The 21337-nt window shown below is 49.5% G+C and overlaps 1 protein-coding gene across 4 annotated transcripts in view; it reads right to left on the bottom strand.

The window, feature by feature from the left end:
- The window catches only part of UBE3C (ubiquitin protein ligase E3C), a 116056-nt gene continuing 94719 nt past the window's right edge, over positions 1-21337 (bottom strand). For 2 of the 4 annotated variants that reach the window (XM_045166508.1, XM_045166506.1), the window contains exons 19-23: positions 20656-20868; positions 13927-14115; positions 13765-13831; positions 7667-7797; positions 1-1546 (exon numbers count right to left, since the gene is read on the bottom strand). In XM_045166508.1, coding sequence (XP_045022443.1) covers positions 1376-1546; positions 7667-7797; positions 13765-13831; positions 13927-14115; positions 20656-20868 — 771 coding nt within the window. In that variant the 3' untranslated portion in view covers positions 1-1375. Of the gene's footprint in view, positions 1547-3533; positions 4139-5125; positions 7430-7666; positions 7798-13764; positions 13832-13926; positions 14116-20655; positions 20869-21337 lie in introns of those variants that run through there. The other 2 variants (XM_045166507.1, XM_045166509.1) reach the window with 2 other exon arrangements.

Below are 21337 nucleotides of genomic sequence, written 5' to 3'. Positions count from 1 at the left end.
AACTTGGGAAAAAAATTTAATGTAAATATTTAGCCATTGGAACATACAAATAAATAAATAAGCCCAGATTAGCCGAGGAAGAAAATCCAAGTAAGAGTAACTGCCCATTTCTCTTCAGTCCCAGATATTCCATTTCCGAAATACTGATAATATACACATCAATTAATAAGTAAAGAAGACATAGAACATCCAACATAATACGACCCAAAATAAAAAAATAAAACCAAGGACAAACCCTAATTATTTATTTCTGTATATCAAGACTACAAATAGCATTTAAACACTTAATTTATTCTTCAAATTAAGAAATTATACATTTTGTTTTGATAATGGTCATTGTCTTAAAAGTGTCATTCGGCTCCCCCACATTTAAAAGGATATTGCTAATTGTGGCCCGTCCCCCACGCCAGCCCAGAGCTCCAGTGGCAGCGAACCCCGGCCAGCACCCGCGTCCCTGCCAGGTCCTGATAAAGTGCCGAATCCCGAGGACCGCCCGCCCGCCCCGCGCGCGCCCTGCAGGCCGCACCGGAAGGAGGGGCGGGGCCGCGCCGCCGTGCAAAGGCGCAGCGCCACTTTGGTTCAAGTGACTCGGGAGGGGCTGCGGGCCTCCTCCCAAAGCATCGCTCACGCGGGTCGCACACGCACAGGAGCAGGACAGAGGCCCCCCCCCCCCCAACACCCCGAAAGCTCTCCAGGCACGAGGTGGAGACAGAAAGGAAGAGAGTGAAGGGCCCGCCTCACACACACCCACACACAGGAATGTCCAAACCATCACGATGCAGGTCTGCGGCAGACTGGAAACAAGCATGCTAGTCCCATTCTGGGGAGATGGCTTAAAAAACACAAATAAAATATTACCATTGTTATCTATTTTCCAACCTAACCACTTTGGGAAAAGGCAGCAGGAAAAAAAAAAAAAGCCTGTAGTTTTAACAATGAGGCTTGTAAACAATTCAACCACACGAGAAGCAGTGGCCCTGTCTCCCCAGAGGGCCGAGTCTCTGCGGACGGGAGCCGGGTCGGAGCAGTGCCCCCCTCCCCAGGTGCCGGGTCGCCAGCTTGGGGGGCTCATCTGCAGCAGAGCCAAAGCTTCATCTTTGGTTAATTTCACTGAGTTGCCACCAGTCTTAAAACTGTGCTCTTCTTGGCAAAATTACTATGTTAGCCACATGGCATGTAACATTTGTTATTTTAAGTTATTTGAAAAGCAATGTCCATCTAAATACGTGAGCACAACTTAATAAATCACTTAAAAATGCAGGAAGGGGTGGCGGGGAGGGACCCGGGAGAGCTGGGAGTCCAGCGCGAGCACCCTGCTGGCTGGGGGCGCACGGAGGCCAGGCCGTCTCCGCAGAGGGTGGGCCACGGCCATGGGTCAGCTCAGCTCGAAGCCCGCGGCGCACTCGATGGCGTAGAGGAGCTTGCTCCGCAGCAGCGCCTCGTCCTGGAACTCGGGGAGCTTCAGCAGGTTCATGCAGGTGCTGGCTGTGGGCAGCCGCTCCAGGTCGGAGCCCCCGTTGTGGATGCAGAACGCGGGGTACAGCTCCTGCAAGACAGCGGGCGCACGGCAGTCACCAGGCATGGCCTGCAGGGAGCATTTCAGACTCGGCAGACGCAACGGCTGTTCTCGCCTGTCCCCACGGGGACACCCGCTCTTTCACTGCCCTCAAACCTGCTCCAAATTTCTACCCAATACTGTGTCTGGGCTTCAGGCATCAAAAAGGACAGAGAACAGTGTGAACACATGGGGCACAGAGTCCTTCTGGTGGAAAGGCCTCTAAAGCTTTTGTTTTTTTGCCTTTTAAAAATTAGTTTAAAATTTTAAAAGGTACAGGGTGAAGAGCTGAATGCATAAATAAGCCCCTTGGCTGAAAACATGGGAAGGGCCCTCTCCAAGTGAACCACAAAGGGACCCGGGAGCAGGGCGAGGTGGCAGTGTCAGTCGAGGAGAAAGGGCGGCCCCTCTCAACACGGTACGCCGGGTGCTGGGGGCACACTCACAGAGGGCGGTGCTCCCAGTGTCTTAGAACCACAGGGAGCGTCCTGGCGGGCCAGTGGTTAAGGCACGAGCTCCCAATGAAGGGGACGGGGGTTCAAACTCTGGTTGGGGAACCAAGATCCCATGTGGCGTGGCCAGAAAAAAAAGGCAGGGGGAGAAATCTTAAATGGTTTTCAGAAATGTCACAGTAAATTACTGGTGCTGTTGTGCTAAAATCGCTGTAGTGTTACATGTAACTATTACATGAGAATTACATGTAACTTACTGTAGGATCCTAGAATTTACCAGAGCAAGCACATGAACTATTAATAATAGGAGCCAAGATTAGTCGCTGGTAAAGAGAGATCCAAATATACAATCAAAGAAATAAAAGCCTCACACACCTGAATGTCAGCTGGAAAAAGCAGTGTGAACGTTGATGAATTTTTCTCTCAAGAAGACAGCGCCCATGTCCCAGCTCTGTGCACCGGCAAGGCCTGGACACAGTGACCTCCGGCGACAAGCAGCACGAGGGCCCAGCCCTGCCCTCTACCAACCTGGTCTCCAGGACAGGAACCAGGGCCTCTTGGAAAACGTGTGACCCCGACATGGGCCAGGAGATGTCAGGCAAGAGTCAGCATCCTGTCACAGCAGGGAGCGAGAAGCCACCTACAGCAGCCTGGGGCCTATTTACAGGCCCAGAGCCCACCGCCCACTCGCGGGTGGGACACGAAAGATCAAAGGGAGGGCGTGCCATGGACTGAAACACAGCAAACGCTAGAGGTGCAGAACGACAGGAAAACGGAAATGTACTAGCTGTCCTTAGAACGCGAGCTATCCCCCTCAATAACTGGTAAATGAGGAATAGTCAAGATTTACTCCATCTTTTCTGTAACAGCAGTCCTCAGGGCAACCTAAGAGCTGATGAGAAAAAAGTTTTTTTTTTTATAGAGAAATCAGCTAAGAAAGGAAGAAAGGATACATCGGAACACGGGCGTTTTAAGGCCAGTGAAGGGTGGTCTGGGTGGGGACCGTGCACAGGGGCGGTGCAGCTCCTTGGCACCAGGACGCCCACAGCGGGGCCAGGCAGAGCAGTCACACGGATTGTTTTCTCTCATAACTAACCACAACTCTTAACTTTCTATAATGAAAACATTAATTCTGTTACAAGGAAAAACACGACTAGCATAAAAAATAATTACCTATTAACCACTGTCGAGGAAAAGAGAGAACAAGACTGGAATGCCGCTCCCGCCCAGACGGGGACTCAGAGCGCCGGTCACACCGCGGGCGCCTGAGCAGCCGAGAGCATGCCTCACCTGGGCTCTGTCACCTGCACGCTGAGTGCAGCGCACACTTGACGGCGTGGGCAGCGCTGAGCGTGAGCGCGGCCCACACACTGCTCTGCTGCATCTGTGTGCTGCTCCGCTGGCATCTCAGCGGCCTCTGCAGCGGCCACGTGCGCTAGGACCACCGTCTCTCCCTAATTATAACTTACGTGCCACTTTAAACGCCGCTCAAGATGTTTCAATAGAAACCAAAAGAGGAACAGAAAGAATATTTGTTACATTTATTATTACTTAGCACTCTGAAGATGTTGAGGGAAGCAATTTTCTCAAATGCTTGAATATATTAAAAACACCACATTTCTGAAACAGAAGGATCGCTGTACACACAGTGTTCAATGTAAAGTCTGAAATACGTTTTGCAGACACATGCCACATTTTACTGTTTCTTTCATAATGCTAATTAAATTTCCTACTTGGAGTCTCAGAACCTAAAAAATGAAGTTCTTCATTGAAATCTGAGTCAAGGGCACCATTCTGTGCATAATTAAGCCGAGTACAACGGGAATTTGCATTAATTCAGAGTGAGAAAAATCATCAATTTATTATGAGGCCTGATGGCAACTGAACAATATTCTACAGCACTTTAATGATTTCTTTGTCTGTAACAGTCACATTCGTTAAGCATATTAAGCTTTAATTAGCTTCAGCAGATGCTGCCCTTCTTCCAGGTCACGTGCGGCCACCCGGGCTGCCGAGGGCGCTTCAGCCAGGATGCAGTCTCTGCTTTCGAGTCTGAGTCCGCCGTCCCGCCAGCAGGCACCCTGGGCCAACCAGGAGCACATGCGCCACAGAGCTTTCCCCAGATCGGAGTCTAAGGATGACGCCAGAAGCACCGGAAAACGCTTGAATTAACCCCACACTGAAAAACCCCTGAAATAGGATGACTATTTCATGGCTTTCAAAAAATTACTTTTCATGGTATAAGGATAACTCAATTATGATTATACGGGATCATCAACAGGTGACCAGAGAATTTGCAACGCTAATACAAGTCCCTCAGCTTTCCCACCCCCAAACCTGCGACACGCCGACCGGCTCCTCCACTGGCCAGACCATCCAGACTCTTCAAGCCAGACTCCCCATTTCTACCAAAGCGAAGGCCTTCCACTCAGCTCTCTGATGGAGCAGGTCCTCCAAATCTCCCTTCTTGAAACCACACACTCAGTTTTCTTCCAGGTTTAGTGTGGTTTTTGAAACTGGAAGACTATAAGCTTTGTCTAAAACTATAAGCTTTGTCTTTCCTTATAAATGTTACTGACAAAATTATCTAATCATACTAAAATCTTAATACATAAGAATTTAACTCATGTGACTGTATCACTAGACCAAAAAAACTTCTCATCGATGGAAAGCCTTTTATATTAACTCCATTTATATGAGCCACTGGGCACATTTCATCTGCATTCTTCCTGCTCTTTAAATCCCTCCTACACAGCAAGATTTCCAGACTTCACTACAAGTATGCTGCTGCTGCTGCTGCTAACTCACTTCAGTCGTGTCTGACTCTGTGCGACCCCACAGACGGCAGCCCACCAGGCTCCTCTGTCCCTGGAATTCTCCAGGCAACAATACTGGAGTGGGTTGCCATTTCCTTCTCCAATGCATGAAAGTGAAAAGTGAAAGTGAAGTCGCTCAGTCGTGTCTGACGCTTGGTGACACCATGGACTGCATGTAGGCAGGCTCCTCCGTCCATGGGGTTTTCCAGGCAAGCGCACTGGAGTGGGTGCCATCGCCTTCTCCACACCACAAGCCTAAGATGAACCTTCTCCACACCACAAGCCTAAGATGAACCAAAAGGCACAGAAGTGTTTCTTTCAGGTTGCTGCCCGCTTTTCACATCTGGTTCTGCAGATCAGGGCTTAAACCCATCAAGTCGGTCCATCCATTTCTTTGGGTAAGAGGGGGGCTTATATCCCATGCCAAAAGCATCACTAAGTCTCCCTGCAATTCTACTTGAGACTTCAAACGCTAATACAGGTCCCTCAGCTTTCCCATCCCCCAAGCCTGTGGCCCCTGTCCGGTGTCTGGCCTGGACACAGCAGTTTTTCTCCAACTCAGCCTGAGTGCTTTCCTTCTAACGCCCGCGTTTCCTCTTTGCGCGCTCACCGCTCTGGCACTTCAGCCCGCTCTCGCTGCTCTGCTTTATGACTGTCCACATTAACTTTGTGTTCTATTATCTGCTAAACACAGTTGGTTCTAGCTGTCCTGTTTTGCAGGCTTTATTTTCTCCCTCTGAGAATTTGGAAGACAGAGAAGGGATTTCAGTTCTGCTAGTATCACTGAGCAGTATTATTCACTAATTCTTACGCTCATGTCTTTATTATTCACTGCTCCCCCACCTCCTATGGAAACAGAGTTGCTGCACCTGCGCCACAGCTCGCGCCCATGCCTCTCCTTCCCTGTTCCAGTTCTTTATTTTATGTGGCTTCAACGGGTCTTAAGTGTTAGCAGCATACGGGAGCCTTTGTTGCGGCACATGGGCCTAGCTGCCTTTGGGCATGTGGGGTCTTAGCTCCCCAACCAGGGATCGAACCCTTGGCCCCTGCATTGCAAGGCGGATTCCCAAGCACCGGACAACCAGGGACGTTCCCACTTCTCTTGTTCTGGGACACTCTTTGGGACACTGTATTAAGCTATTAATGTCAATTAAAAAAAATTTTTAAGTGTAATTCACATACTATAATATTTACTCATTTAAATGTAGTTTAAATTCAACTTCAGAATGCTGTCAGTTCTCCCGCAAAGTTCTCCATTTTCACCCCTTTAAAGACATTTTGTGTAAAAGGAACCACACAACCTCCTGTGTCTCACTCCCTTTACTGACCACAACGTTCTCAATGTTCACACACAGGGCATCTGCATCAGCAATCCATTCCCGTTTAATTTTTGAATATACCCCACTGCCTGGACAGACCGGATTCTCTTTTTCCATGACTAGCTGCGGGCTGCTGCAGTTCTGTGAGTGCTGTGTGAACACGTGAGGGTGTCTGTCTTGAGTACACATGTCCTGAGGGTGGAACTGCTCCACTGCACAGAGGGACATTCTCAGGTCACGTGACTAGACCGCTGAAGACAGCAGAGACTCAGGGAACAGCCCCTAAACACAACGTGTGGCCTCAGCCTGGAGTCCAGACGGGGGAGCGCGAGGCCCAGGGAGGCCGCCGCGGGGCCAAGCCACTGCAGGCGCCCTCGACGCCTCAGGGCGGCGCAAGCAGGCGGCCGGGCCTCCCCGAGCTGATTCGGGGTCTGGGGGAGCCCTGCCAACGCGTACGTGTGACGAGTTCTCAGGTGATGCTGAAGCTGCTGGTCTCAGGATCATACTTGTGAACCAGAGGATTAGATAATCTCAGTCTATCACGGCACACTCCTTATCTTTGATAATTTAATTGTGGTTAAGAAAGACTGCTGTTGCAATTAAAATGTGCAGAAACATGATATTTTCAACTTACTCCCAAATGATTCCGAAAAGAAATACATGAATACAGAATGAGGAAACAAATGTGACACAGTGTTAACACCTGGTCGATGTGGGCTGGTAAGTTCTCTGTTCAATTCTTACAACCCTTCTATACACTGTAATTTCAAAGTGAAATAACTGACATGTAACTCATCAATGAAAGGTTACTGGAAGGCGAATGTCAATCTGTGAGCTTCACAAGCACACCCAATGTACGTGCTCCCCTAACTCGCCATTACGTCATGTTATACACAACCACTGTCTTTCTCTTTATTAAACCTAGCTTCGTGTCTTTTACTATAAATAAGGAAAACCCAAGCTGTCCCATGACCAATTTCAACAGATAAGAATATTCAGTCAATTTACGAGATCAACATGAACTACCAGAAACAACACAGTAAGACCAAGTAACGTGAAATGAAGTAACAGAGAAGCAGTAAGGAAAGATCAGCTTCTGCTCTCCTGTCACTCCTGGCAACAGACCCACGAGCCCGTGGAGCCCGCGTCCTCTTCAGCTGGGAAGGGAGGGCAGCCTGCGCTGCACAGACCCCAGGACGGGTGACGGGCATCAGGGTCAGCCCGCCCGCTGCAGCGTCTGCTCACGCTTAAGCCTCGTCACAGTGGCACCCCAGCAATGTATCAGGACTGTGAACGCAGGAAAAACCCAAATAAGACCAGCTCCAGGTACACAGATAGCAGCCAATCCTTCAGTGACCAAGTCGAAACACTGGGTTAATGAGGCTGCAGACACAGGGACGAGCAGCAGCCCGGGCGCCCTGACCGCTGCAGCAAGCACTGCTCCCTGACGACGACGTGTGCGCCCGGCTCACTCGGCCCCTACGGCCCCTCCCCACCCCACCGCTGGGCCCCGAGCCTGGGTACCTTAAACCCCAAGAGGGGGGGCCGGGAGCAGCTGGTCACAAACTTGAGCAGTTTGCGCTTCTCCTCGTCCGTGAAGCCCTCCACGACTCTCCAGAAGACCTTGATCACGGGGTGCTCGGCAGAGTAGCCTCCTAGGACAAAGAGGAAGATATCTTCAGGAAAAACAAGGTCAGTGCAGAATCGGGGCTCTCCCAAAGGCACTGGAGCAGCTCCGCTCCATCATGCCGGGCCAGGGAGGGGCAGAGGCTTGTGGCTCAAAGCCAACCCTGTCCTGGGGCACGATGGGCAAGGATGCAGGGGACAGAAGGATAAAGCACTGGAGGCCAGAGTGAGGAACAAACAAGATGGACTCTGGCAGCAAAATGTGCTGCCAAGGATCTGAGCTTCCAGAGCTCTGCGAGGAGCTGAGCTTCGGCTTCGGCTGGGGAGCAAACCCTACGTAACCCAGGACTTGCATGACAATCACACACCTAGAAACGGAAGACTCACTGGGATCTTTAACAGAGCGAGTTATTTCACCAACATATCTTAGCATGTAAATTTATCACCCATCCTTCTGACAACAAGGTACAGACCATGGATAACAACCAACCCCAGCACTCGATTAGACCAATGCTCTGAAGAGTAATACCTGCTACTTACAACTTTTAATCTAGTTAAGTGCTTCCTAAAACTAAAATAATTGCTATATATTGTTCCCTCACTGTTAATATACTACAGAAATATCATCAGTAAAGTATCTTAAGTGTATTAATTGGCACCAAAATGAATACGGTAATATTTTAAACCTATTTACTGGAATAGGAACAGTTAAGATCATTAAAGGTAAATGCTATCAGTGCAGACAGGATAATGCAAACAGGCCAAGACCACTTCGGGGCAAGGAAAGGCTGGACTGGTGGGGAGGACAATGTGACCTTAGGTATTATCTCCCTGGACATAAACATCAGAGTTCCAATTTAGAGAAATACAAACGAGTAATTACCGAAAGGTGGATACAAGCACATGTTTACATACATATCCGTTTCCAAAGCCTTCTCAAAAGTGACCCTGGAGGAAAGGTGGGGCGATGGCCCTCAACAGAACAGAGGGCTCCGGGTAGATGAGTCTGGATAGGTTTTGTTAGTTGTGGTACAAGACACACCATAACATCTACCATTTAAGCCACTTTCAGGTGTGTGACCCCACGCACGCTGTGGGGCAGCCACCAGCGCCCTCTCCAGCCCAACACTCCCATCACCCCAGGCAGACACGCCCACGCCCACGAGGCAGGACTGCCCATGCTCTTCCCAGCCCCTGGTGACTCCAGTGTCTAGGGACCTGACTCTTCTAGGTGCTTCATGTAGAGCGAGTCCTACAACACACATCCTCTGTGTCTGCATTATTTCACTTATCATAATGCTTTCAAGAGTTCATCCACACTGAAGCCTGTACTTGAACGTCATTCCTTTACGACTTAATGAAAGTCCCACCCTATGTCTATAGCACACTTCCTTATCCATCATCTCGGAGGATACTGGGGTTATTTCCAGCTTCTGGCTCTTGTGACAATGTCCGGTGAACACAGGTGTTTTGGCCCCTGCCTCCATCCCCTTGGGTACAGGACTTAGGAGCAGAGTTGTTGGTTTACAGAGTAATTCTACACTGAGCTTTCTGGGAACCACCATTTTCCACAGCTGCTACTTCATGCTCCCACCAGCAATGAATGAGGGCTCGTTTCACCACTCCCTCACCAACACTTGTCTTCGGCCTGTGCGCCTCTCCCTTGGGCTCTGGTTTTCATTTCCCTAGTGGTTAGTCCGCTGAACATCTTCTGGAGCATACTGGCCTTTGGGACTTTCTTCTTTGGCAAAGGTCTACTCACGTCCTTTGCCCGTTGTTGAACCAGCCTGTCTGCCTATTGAGCTGTAAGGGTTCTTTACGCATTGTGGGTGCCAGACCCTCACCAGATACATGATTTCCAAGGGTTTTCTCCCATTCCGAAGGCTGTCTTTTCACTTTCTTAATAATGTTCTCTGATGCATAAGTCTAATTTTGATGAAGTTCCATTTATTTACCTGTCCTGTTTCTGGTCATATCTAAGAACTTACTGCCAAATCCAAGGTCATGAGGAGTTATCCCTATGTTCTCCTAAGACTTTTATGGTTTTAGGTACTAAGGTTCTTGAGCCATTTTGAGTTAATTTTTGTATATGGTGTGACTTGTGGGTCCAGCATCATTCTTATGCAAAAATCCAGTTGTTCTACAATTTTTATATAACCTGGAAACTTTTCCAAAGAAGTTCTACATTTTACATTGCTACCAGTCAAGAGAGTTCAAATTTCTTCACATATTAACGCTGAGTATTGCTATCTTTTTGATAAAGCATTCTAGTGGATATGTAGTAGTATTGCACTACAATTTAATTTGCATTTCTTTAATGATTAATAGTGTTCATGTGCTTATTTGCTTACCAAATACTTGTATATATCTTAAGTGAAACACTGTTTTATTTTTTCCCATGTTTTAAAAACCAATTATTTATCTTACTATTAAGTTGCAGAAGTTCTTGATATATAATGTGTACAAAGGAACAGAAGCCATTATTACATACATTACTTGAAAATATTTTCTCTTAACCTGTGGCTTGTTTTTTCACTTTTTTGATGGTATTTTTTGAAGCACAAAATCTTTAATTTTGAGGATGTCCAAATTTCTATCCATTTCTTTTTTTTAGACCATGCTTTTCATGTACAACTAAAAATTCTGTCTAGTCCAAAAGTCATGAGAACTTTCTCCTATGTTCTTCCAGAAGTGTTAGAGTTCTAGCTTTTAACTGCAGGCCTCATCCTGTTGAACTCACTTCTGCACACTGTGTGAGGTCAAGGTCTAAGCACTTCTTTTTCAAGTGCACACTATTCCAGCACCGCTGAGCTGCTGAAAGTCACTGGCTGTAAATCTAAGGATTTGTTTCTGTTTCCCCATTACTTTCCATCAACCAGTATGCCTATCCTTGTGACAATTCCACGATGTCTTTTTAAAAAAATACTATTATGTATTTTTGTCCGTGCTGGGTCTCTGCTGCTGCACACAGGCTTTCTCTGACTGCAGAGTGGGGCCTCCTCTCTAGTTGCAGAGCATGGGCTCTAGGGTGTGTAAGCTTCGGCAGTTGTGGTGCACAGGCTCAGTCGCTGCGTGGCATGTGAGATCTTCCCGGACCAGGGACTGAACTGGATGTCTGCTGTATTGGCAGGCGGATTGTTTACTACTGAGCCACCAAGGAAGCCCCTATCAGTTCAGTTCAGTCGCTCAGTCGTGTCCGACTCTCTGCGACCCCATGAACTGCAGCAAGCCAGGCTTCCCTGTCCATCACCAACTCCTGGAGTTCACCCAAACTCATGTCCACTGAGTCAGTGATGCCATCCAACCATCTCATCCTCTGTCGTCCCCTTCTCCTCCTGCCTTCAATCTTTCCCAGCATCAGGGTCTTTTCCAATGAGTCGGTTCTTTGCATCAGGTGGCCAGAGTACTGGAGTTTCAGCTTCAGCATCAGTCCTTCCAATGAATATTCAGAACTGATCTCCTTCAGAATGGACTGGTTGGACCTCCTTGCAGTCCAAGGAACTCTCAAGAGTCTTCTCCAACACCACAGTTCAAAAGCATCAATTCTTCAGCACTTTCTTTATAGTCCAGCTCTCACATTCATACGTGACTACTGGAAAATCATAGCTTTGACTAGATGGACCTGTGTTCGCAAAGTAATGTCTCTACTTTTTAATATGCTGTCTAGGTTGGTCATAGCTTTTCTTTTAAGGAGCAAGCGTCTTTTCATCTCATGCCTGCAGTCACCATCTGCGGTAATTTTGGAGCCCAAAAAGATAAAGAGTCTCACTGTTTCCATTGTTTCCCCACCTATTTGCCATGAAATGATGGGACCGGATGCCATGATTTTAGTTTTCTGAATGCTGAGTTTTAAGCCAAACTTTTCACTCTCCTCTTTCACTTTCATTAAGATGATCTTTAGTTCTTTGCTTTCTGCCATAAGGGTGGTGTCATCTGCATATCTGAGATTACTGATATTTCTTCCAGCAATCTTGATTCCAGCTTGTGTTTCATCCAGCCTGGCATTTTGCATGATGTACTCTGCATGTAAGTTAAATAAGCAGGGTGACAATATACAGCCTAGACGTACTCTTTTCCTGACTTGGAACCCGTCTGCTGTTCCATGTCCAGTTCTAACTGGTGCTTCTTGACCTGCGTACAGTTTTCTCAGGAGGCAGGCAAGGTGGTCTGGTATTCCCATCTCTTTAAGAATTTCCCAGTTTGTTGTGATCCAGACAGTCAAAGACTTTGGTGTAGTGAATAAAGCAGAAACAGATGTTTTTCTGGAACTCTCTCGCTTTTTCTATGATCCAACAAGTGTTGGCAATTTGATCTCTGTCTTTTCTAAATCCAGCTTGAACATCTGGAAGTTCACGTACTGTTGAAGCCTGGCTTAGAGAAGTTTGAGCATGACTTTCCTAGTGTGTGAGATGAGTGCAATTGTGTGGTAGTGTGGACATTCTTTGGATGCCCCTATAGTAAGTTTTAAATCAGTGTTAGTCCTTCAACTTTGTTCCTACAAAACGTTTTGACTATTTTAGGTCCTTAACATTTTCATTTAAATTTAAAAATCAGTCTGTTGACTTTTACCAAAAAAACCCTTAAAATACTAGAATAACAGACTATGATTAAGGAAAAGACACCAAAATAATAGTAGTTGTTTGAAGCAGAATTTTCTTCTTTTTCTTTTTCATTGCCCTCAAATACGTAAAGTGCAGGTAATGGGACTTCCTGGTGGTCCAGTGGCCATGACCCCAGGCGACCACTGCAGCCGGCACCCCTCTGTGCTCGCCTCCGGCCGGCGAGGGCTGCCCTCTGTGGTGGTGCACGGGCTTCTCACTGCCGTGGCTTCCCTGGCGTGGCTTCCCTGCCGTGGCACACGGACCTCGGCAGTTGTGGAGCACGCGCTATGTTGCTCCACAGCATATGGGGCCTTCCCAGCTCAGGGACTGAACCCATGTCCCCTGCAATGGCAGGCAGATTCTTATCCACCTCACCACCAGGGAAGTCCAACTTTTGTTCATGGTCTCTTTTTTTGGGGGGTGGGGGGGAGGTTTAGCACTGTTTTTCAAAGCAGAGGACTGGACACAACCCAATGGCCATAAGTACAGGCTTAAGAGGGCTTCCTGGCCGGCACTAGTGGCACAGAGCCTGCCAGTGCAGAGAGCCTGCCTGCCAGTGCAGGAGACACAGAAAAGCAGGTTCACAGCCTGCCTGCCAGTGCAGGAGACACAGAAAAGCAGGTTCACAGCCTGCCTGCCAGTGCAGGAGACACAGAAAAGCAGGTTCACAGCCTGCCTGCCAGTGCAGGAGACACAGAAAAGCAGGTTCACAGCCTGCCTGCCAGTGCAGGAGACACAGAAAAGCAGGTTCACAGCCTGCCTGCCAGTGCAGGAGACACAGAAAAGCAGGTTCACAGCCTGCCTGCCAGTGCAGGAGACACTGAGAAAAGCAGGTTCACAGCCTGCCTGCCAGTGCAGGAGACACTGAGAAAAGCAGGTTCACAGCCTGCCTGCCAGTGCAGGAGACATTAAGAAAAGGAGGTTCGATCCCTGGGTCGAGAAGAGCTCCTAGAGGAGGAAATGGCAACCTCCTCCACTATTCTTGCCTGGAGAACCCCATGGACAGAGGAGCCTGGTGGGCTATGGCGCACACTGTCACAGAGGCAAGACTGAAGTGACTCAGCACAGCACACAGTGGCGCGAGAGGGCACGCTATGAAGAGAAAAAGAGGGGTGCAGAACAGTGTGCACAAAGAAAGAAAACAGGAATGGAGTTTGCACTTGTGTGTAAACATGTAAAGACGCCAAGCACAGTGGTTACTCATAGTGGGCACAGGCAGGGGAGGAATGGACAGGGGAGGAGACAGGAACAGGAAGTGGATTTCACTGTAACCCCATATTGCCTGGGTGTTAAACCATGTGAACTGCCCATATAAAGAAGAACATTAGAATTACTTTTGGAAATGTGACCATGGATAACATATTCAGGAATAATAAACAAGTAATGATAACATACCTGAATAGTTTGTAAAGGATTTTAGGTCCTCCAGACTTATGGGAACTTGTGCACCAGAAATCAACACCTAAAAAAAAAGTTCACGTTATTAAACTTGAGGTGGATTTTAAGAAAGATTTTCATGTCAGGAAACAACTGTGTCCCCACACACAAGAAGTGGACCTGGATCTCCTGCTGGTCGAACATCCGCAGCCACTCCAGGCTCACCACGTTGGCCAGGCCCTGCCGGAACGCCAGGCAGTGCGGGCGGATCTGCCGGTTCAGCCGGTAGTCGGCCACCAGGTGGATGTACGCAATGCGATTGGCACTGGTCACCGGGATGTCCTTCCCACCAGATTTCAGTTCAACTACCTGTGGATTTAAAACAGGAGTTGGAAACATCTCGAGTATAGCCACAGGGCAAATCAAGAGCAAGAAACGCTTGTTTCAAGGGAATTTGACTGTGTTGCTCCGCACATGAACATTTTAGGGAAAAGTGTGTAACCAGCGCGCATGGCCTCACAGACAGGAAGAGTCCTCTGACAGGGCTCTCCAGAGCTCAGCATCCTACTGTGTCTAGGCTCACAAACCATCCCTGCTTTCTGCAAAGTCCTGAGGGTCAATGTTACAATGCAACCATGGCATTTCATTACAAAAGAAATTAGAGATCACAAAGGGCAAAGATATGAACCAAACGATCAGCAAATGTCAAAGGGCTTCACTGTGGAGAAAAGGCAATGTAAGGAATTAATGCCGTAGAGATGGGGACTCATGTGTGCACAGGCAGCAGACACCCGCTCTGGATCTCTAAGACTACTGTTCAGTTCAGTCCAGTCGCTCAGTTGTGTGCAACTCTTTGCGACCCCAAGAACCGCAGCACGCCAGGTCTCCCTGTCCATCACCAACTCCTGGAGTTCATCCAAACTCATGCATGGCCTTTGAGTCTGTGATACCATCCAACCATCTCATCCTCTGTTGTCCCCTTCTCCTGCCCTCAATCTTTCCCAGCATTAGGGTCTTTTCAACTAAGTCGGCTCTTCCCATCAGGTGGCTGTACAGTACTGCAGATATGATACAGAGGGCAGTGATCATCATCAGGCACACTGGTTAGTCCATTTCTGATGCACCTGCAGGCATCTTACAGAACTTCCGCATCGCTGCACAGGGACACACATTCTCCGGTGGAGCGCAGGGTCAGGACCCGCGCGGCGTCCCTGGGGTACAGTGGGGAGGAGCCGGACTTGGGCGCCCTGACCCCATTTCAGTACGTGCCACCGAGGCGTTCCTCGGCCCCCAAAGCCCGCTGTCATCAATGAGGTGGTGACACGTGCCTTGTCCATCTTGGGGCTGGGACTATGTGAATTCACACAAGTAAAGCTGACTGACGAAACTCCACAGATGACTAGAGACACGTCCGCCTGACTTACAACGGTAGACTTGCAGAACCCTGGTCTGCCGTTGCTCACTCTCGGGGACGGGGCACGGGGGCCGCTGCCAGCGCGGGTACGGCGAGCGGGGGGCGCCTGGGGGAGGGCGGAGGAGCGCTCGACCCTGACCGCACCACGGCTTCCTTCTCCGCCTTGGGCCTCTGCGGAGCCGCTGTATTCCAGGGGCAGCGCAAACACGCCGACTCCCTCTGAGGGACGGCATTTCACCACCTCCCCTTTAAAACAATTATCGCTTTACAGAAAAGGTACTTTAGAAGCTGCTGAAAGCTCTACCTAACGCTCCTGTGGGAAGGTTACACAGCCCTGTGTGGTCAAAGCCGCCGCGGGGTCTGACGACACTTCAGTGCTCCAGACTACCGCAGGTGCGAGGTCTGACACGGCGCCGGGGGGGGCGGGGGGCCGCCTCCGACAGCCCGCTGCGAGCCGAGCCGCGGCGCGGGCTGCTGTGCGTCACGGCTGAGACAGCCTGGATCACAGGCAGGCAGGTACTAAACGGGGTGGTGCCCGGGGTCTGGAACACAGACGCCCCCCCAGCCCCGTTACCAGCAGCATTTCCTGCAACTTTCAAGTGGTGACTCGGGTGATTCAAACTCGCCTCTCATGCTGCACCTGAAAGGCATCATGTTACAGCTATCCTTGGGAGCTCCATTCTGAGGAGCACTTGCAGCCTGGGATGTCTGCACACCGCTTCCTTCAAGACGCGCAGGCGCCGTCACGCACGCGCAGGCGCCGTCACGCACATGCAAGCGCAGTCACGGACGCGCAGGTGCCGTCACGCACATGCAGGCGCAGTCACGGACGCGCAGGCGCCGTCACGCACGCGCACGCGCAGTCACGCACGCGCAGGGGCCATCGCGTGGGCACCGTCGCCGCCGGTGCTTGCCCCACCCTCCCGGCAGCCGGTCCCCTGCTGGAGGAGCTCCGGTCAACGACTCGCCCAAGGGCATAGAGCAAAGCAGCAAAACCCGGGCTTTAACCAAGGTCTCGTGACTCGAGTTTGATGCTTTTCTACAGAACAGATGATTATTTATGGATCCATCTTAAAGCATTCTCCTCAAGGGAGATATGTGTATAAATCAGTGATCTGAAATTTCATGTTCGTTTTTAAGTAGGGCTAACAAGCAGCCATATTGATTAAAGAAAAAAAATTTGAGAGCAACATCATTATTCTAAAAGGGAAGATTCATTAACATAAGCTGCTAACATAATGAAGTATTTGCATACTACCAATCTTTAAATCACGACATTTTATAAACCTAAACCTCTATCAGAGAACTAGGTTTTTATATATGTTTCTACAGAAATCCATATGATCTCTCCCCAAATTAAGTACTTTACCAATGACTCTAATTTTTCCAATTAGACTCTTTAGTATAATTATTCTTATGCATTATCATCTATAATCTCTACTCAGTGGGAATGTCTATGAATAATCGGAACATCTTCACACTTTCACTTTTAACAGATTACAGTATTATCAGTGGCACTTTAATGGAACACTTACATATGCGACATTCCACCATTACCATCCATTTCAGAAGGGAAATGGGAAACACCCCATTAGCAAAGGCCTCAGACAGGTCCTTACAGAGCCCAGGGCCCAGAGCTTTCATCTCGTGCCCAAGACACCCACCAGGTGGGGCCAGGGGGCAGCAACACTGCATGCTGACATTTCCTTCTGACCATGATCAACTCTGTCTTCAAAAACCTTTCACTTTGCAGTGCTGAGATTTCAGCTCCATGAGAGGGAAGAAGATGAGCAACCAAAGGACAGTCGGCTCTGAGCCCCCACCCTGCGTCTCACAGCATCCCTGCCAGCTCGTGGAGACGCCTGGACCTCAGCAGGCAAGAGGAAGCATTACTTTCTTGTCACTGAAACAGAGAGCTTTACAGACTAAGAGAGACGGAAAACTCAAAAACCACGAAGACAGTCATTTAAAAAATATCAAGAAGGTTTAGACAGGAGGATGTATGACTCTTTGTGTATGCTTTTTGCTTTGGTTTTTAGAAGACTTCACGATGGTGCATAAGCTACAGAACACTTCTGAGTCTAGGGAGGAAGAAATAAAAAGACACAAAACCTCTCTCATTCTCCTGAGGGGCTCTTGGTACCACACCCAGCACTGTATACTGCGTGTTAACACCCCAGTGAGACAGCACTTCGCACCTGCTACGAGGGCCACACTTTAAGAAACAGAGGGAAAGAAAGCAGAAAATAACAAGTGTAGAAGAGCATGCGGAAAAGTCAGCACCTTTGTATGACCCAATGACTCCACTTTTAGGTACACACCCAAAATACCTGAAAACAGGGCCCCCAAAGGTATTTATACAGCGATGTAGGTCGTGTCCATCAACAGCTGGATAAACAAACGTAAGCCTCCGACAACGGCGGACTCATCAGCTTGAGGAGCTCCGTCGCCTGCTGTGCATCACGGTGGGAGGGCGCTGTGCTCAGCGAGGTGAGCCAGTCACTGAGGGACAAGCGAGCCTGCGTCCACTCACAGGAGGGGCTGAGGCCGCCAGTCCTAGCGACAGGCAGCAGAGAGGTGGGGCCAGCAGCTGCTGGAGGGCGGTTAGAACCAGAATGTCCCGCCCAGCGCACCCCTTCTCCAACTCAAATAAAAGCTTAGTTCCGGACACTGATCTACAGAATGTAATTTGAAAGATGAACATTACAGTTGAACTCCTCTCATTAGAACGTTCAGTGCTTAACCAAATTGTAGTTTCTCTGAATTCTGGAACTGCCTGACCCAGAGATACCCAGGCTCACAGAACCAGAACCTTCGCTTCTGCTGGCAGCAGACCCAGATGCTTTTTCATCTTTCCCTTTCCTGAAAGTGGGAGTGCCAGCCGCTCAGTCGTGTCCGACTCTTTGGGGCCCCACAGACTGTAAAGCCCACCAGCCTCTTCTGTCTGTGGGATTCTCCAGCAAGTATACTGGAGTGGCTTGCCATTTCATTCTCCAGGGGATCTTCCCGACCTAGGGATTGAACCCAGGTCCCCCGCACTGCAGATAGATCTTTTACCATCTGAGCCACAGGGAAGCCCCATCCTAGCAGCTGTGAAACACACCTGTTAGGCTCTTACCCTAACAGGTGTAGGTCCAGTGTTCCTGAAGCCTCGAAAGGTTCTCCACAGCATCTCCATCTACCCTCCTCCACGACTGCTAAACTTCAACCTCGTCCAAATCTGTTCACTGACCTGGTGACCCCTTATCACCCATAACGGGCCTCCTTCTGGCAGCCCTCCAGGAGCGCTCCTTCTGAGCTTCCATTGTGCTAAACAGCACGGATCTCACAACATAGACCATATCTGCGTCTTGTGAGACCTAGTGCGCTCGCACAGGTAAAGCGCACCTCCCCTGCCGAGCTCGAGGCCCACGCACAGTCAGCATATCTCCCGAGTGACGAAGGAAGAACGAGCAGCGTGGGGGTAAGCAGGGAAGGACAGAGAAAAACGTCCAGGTGCACTCAGTGTACGCGTTCGCCACAATCAACGGCCAGCGTGGCGCCCCGGGGGTCAGGCACTGTGGGTGAGCTTACATGCAGTGCCGCCTGGGCTGAATACTAGGACCTATTTCACATGCAGTTACTTTTACGCTGGCAAAGCTGATAACTTTTGAAAGCCTGGACTAGAAATCAAGTAATAACAAAAAGTTAGAGAAGCAATTATGAAGTCTAAAGCTAACACTATTTTCACAGTTAAAATCCAACCACAAGTTGCAAAAGAGACTATCAGTCTCATCAATCTGTGTAAGGACAGCAGGAAAAACGCAGTTTCCCTGCAAAAGAGATGCGTTTGTCTGGAAGCAGATGTGAATCAGAAACACACAGCTGGGTACTTTCAAAGAGTTAGCATTCTTTAAATCTGACTGAAAATATATCACAAGTATAAACACACTGAGATAATTTTAGAATTCCAAATAGACACCGAATCACAGCGACTCTCAAACATCTGACTTTCATTCTGTCACTTCTCCTACTATGCTGCTGTACAGTTAGATTCATCACAGTCCATCCTCGTTACAATGTTAACTGAAGCTATAATGCAGTTATGTTTTAAGTACACAGTTTGCTTCAACTCTTGCCAGATAAAGTGTTAATATTAAATGGAAGAATGGGGAAAACATTTCTGAAAATGAGAATACTGGTGATGGAGTATTACAAATAGGAAAAGAGAAACTGATACTGAGAAAATGCTAAATGAAATTATTTTAATCGGGGAGAAAAAATTATGTTTTATGCTACGGTTAGTTGAATTTGCTCTGTAGTCTTAAATTTGAAGTGAATAACACTTCTTCTCCAGAGTCGCTTGTTATCTTCCCTATTCTCTCCAGAATTAACTGCATATTGCACAGGGAAGCAAGGGGCACTTAAAAACAACTAGAAACAAAGTGATCTGATGAGGATTATCGTACAAACTGATTACTTCAAAAACCCAACGAGATATTACCAAACAATCCGATCTGCCTGTATGCACTTTGAGAAGCTCTGCGAATCACGGGAACATGACGGAGCAGCACGACAAGCCCCTCTCTCCCGCCCCCACCTTGCGAGCGTCTCCATACGGCCAACCTAGGCCCCCCGTGCCTCTACGCACTGCCCCTGTTCTCATGGACTAGAAGAGTTCAGTGTGTGTGTAGCACATGAACGTACATGGCAGTATTATTCATAAGAACCAAAAAATGGAAATAACTCAGACGCCCATCAACTGGTGAAGAAAAGGTGGTCTATCCAAACGCCGTTTCTGGACGTCACTCGGCTGGAAAAGGGTTCGGGGAAGCGCCAGCACCTGTAGCCCCCAGTAAGCAAAGCGCCACAGGCCGCGCGCCCTGAGACCCCAGGTGTGCAAACTGTCCCGAGGACGGGACCCAGGGACGGCAGGCGCAGGGTGTGGCCGAACCAGGAGCAGGTGTGACCTGCTAACGGGCACACAGTCTCCTCCGTGTGGCCAAAGTGTCCTAAAATTTGGATGTTGGGGCTGGCTGCACTAACCCTCATTGCACACGGTACAGGGTGGAATTTATGGTACATGGATTATACCTCAGTAAAGCAGCTATTCCAAAACTTAGTTTGAATTTCTAGTATGTGTTTTTTTAAGGATAAAAATAGCGAGAGCACCCAGATGGACAGGTTCAGCAGCTGAGGGCCACTCTGTAGGGCGAGGAGCCAAGAAGCACCACCGAGCCCGAGGCTGCAGAAACGAGGCAGAAAGGCAGGGTGCCTCCCAGCCGCACGCAGGAAGGGGAGCTGAGGCGTCCCTCGGCCGGCTCCCTGAGCTCTGGCTCTGCCCTGCGAGTCTCTAACTGAAATGTGCACAAGCTCCCACAGCATGAAGCCCACGTGTGCACGCAGAAGGGGATGCCCAGGTGTGACGGCCCCACCTGCCCGGGCCTCTCCCAGGGCGTGTCGGCGTGCGCACGCAGCAGGACACGCGCAGGTGCGGGACCCCCAGCCCCACTTGCCTGGGCCTCTCCGAGGTCGTTGTTCACCACCGTGAAGTTCAGCCCCAGCTCCTCCACGTCGCCCTCGTAGCTCTTGAGGAAGAGCAGGTTCCTGTACACCTCGGGGTCTAAGGACGCCAGGTGGTGGATGTCCACATCCGCGCTGGTCCCCAGCAGCTTGGACAGGAAGAAGCCGGCGAAGGGCAGCTCCACCAGCATGTTTTCATAGAGGGCCTGTGAGCGAGAGCAGGGGCCACTGGTTAGCACTCCACAGGGCCGCCTCTCACCCCGCCTGCGAGCGAGAGACCGCATGCTCAGCCTGGTCTCCACGGACCCGAGACAGCCGACTCCTCTCCCCGATGTGGACGCGATGGCAAGGTCACCACGTGCCAGCCCACAGTGCAGGCGTTCACACACACACGCACCATGCAGAGAGCCCTACAACAGACGGCGGGGGACCCGCGGGCTCAAGTGTGGCGGGGGTCTTCAAGGGCCACCTCCTCATGTGACAAGACCCTGCCAGGTTTTTCTGTGAAGCCTCTGCAGGTGGATCAGTCCCCCAGGGCTACTGTAGTAAGTGCGCTGACCAGTGGCTTCACACAACACAGTCTGGAAAGGTCTGAACCCAGGTGTCAGCAGGCCACGCTCTCTGGGAAGGTCCTGCCAGCTGCGGGGCTGACGGCCCCCCCCAGCCTCTGCGGGC

Source organism: Bubalus bubalis, chromosome 8, assembly GCF_019923935.1.
Source record: "Bubalus bubalis isolate 160015118507 breed Murrah chromosome 8, NDDB_SH_1, whole genome shotgun sequence".
Taxonomy (NCBI): Eukaryota; Metazoa; Chordata; class Mammalia; order Artiodactyla; family Bovidae; genus Bubalus; species Bubalus bubalis.
The sequence above is the reverse complement of the archived record's forward strand: the minus strand, read 5'-3'. Positions and strand labels throughout refer to the sequence as shown.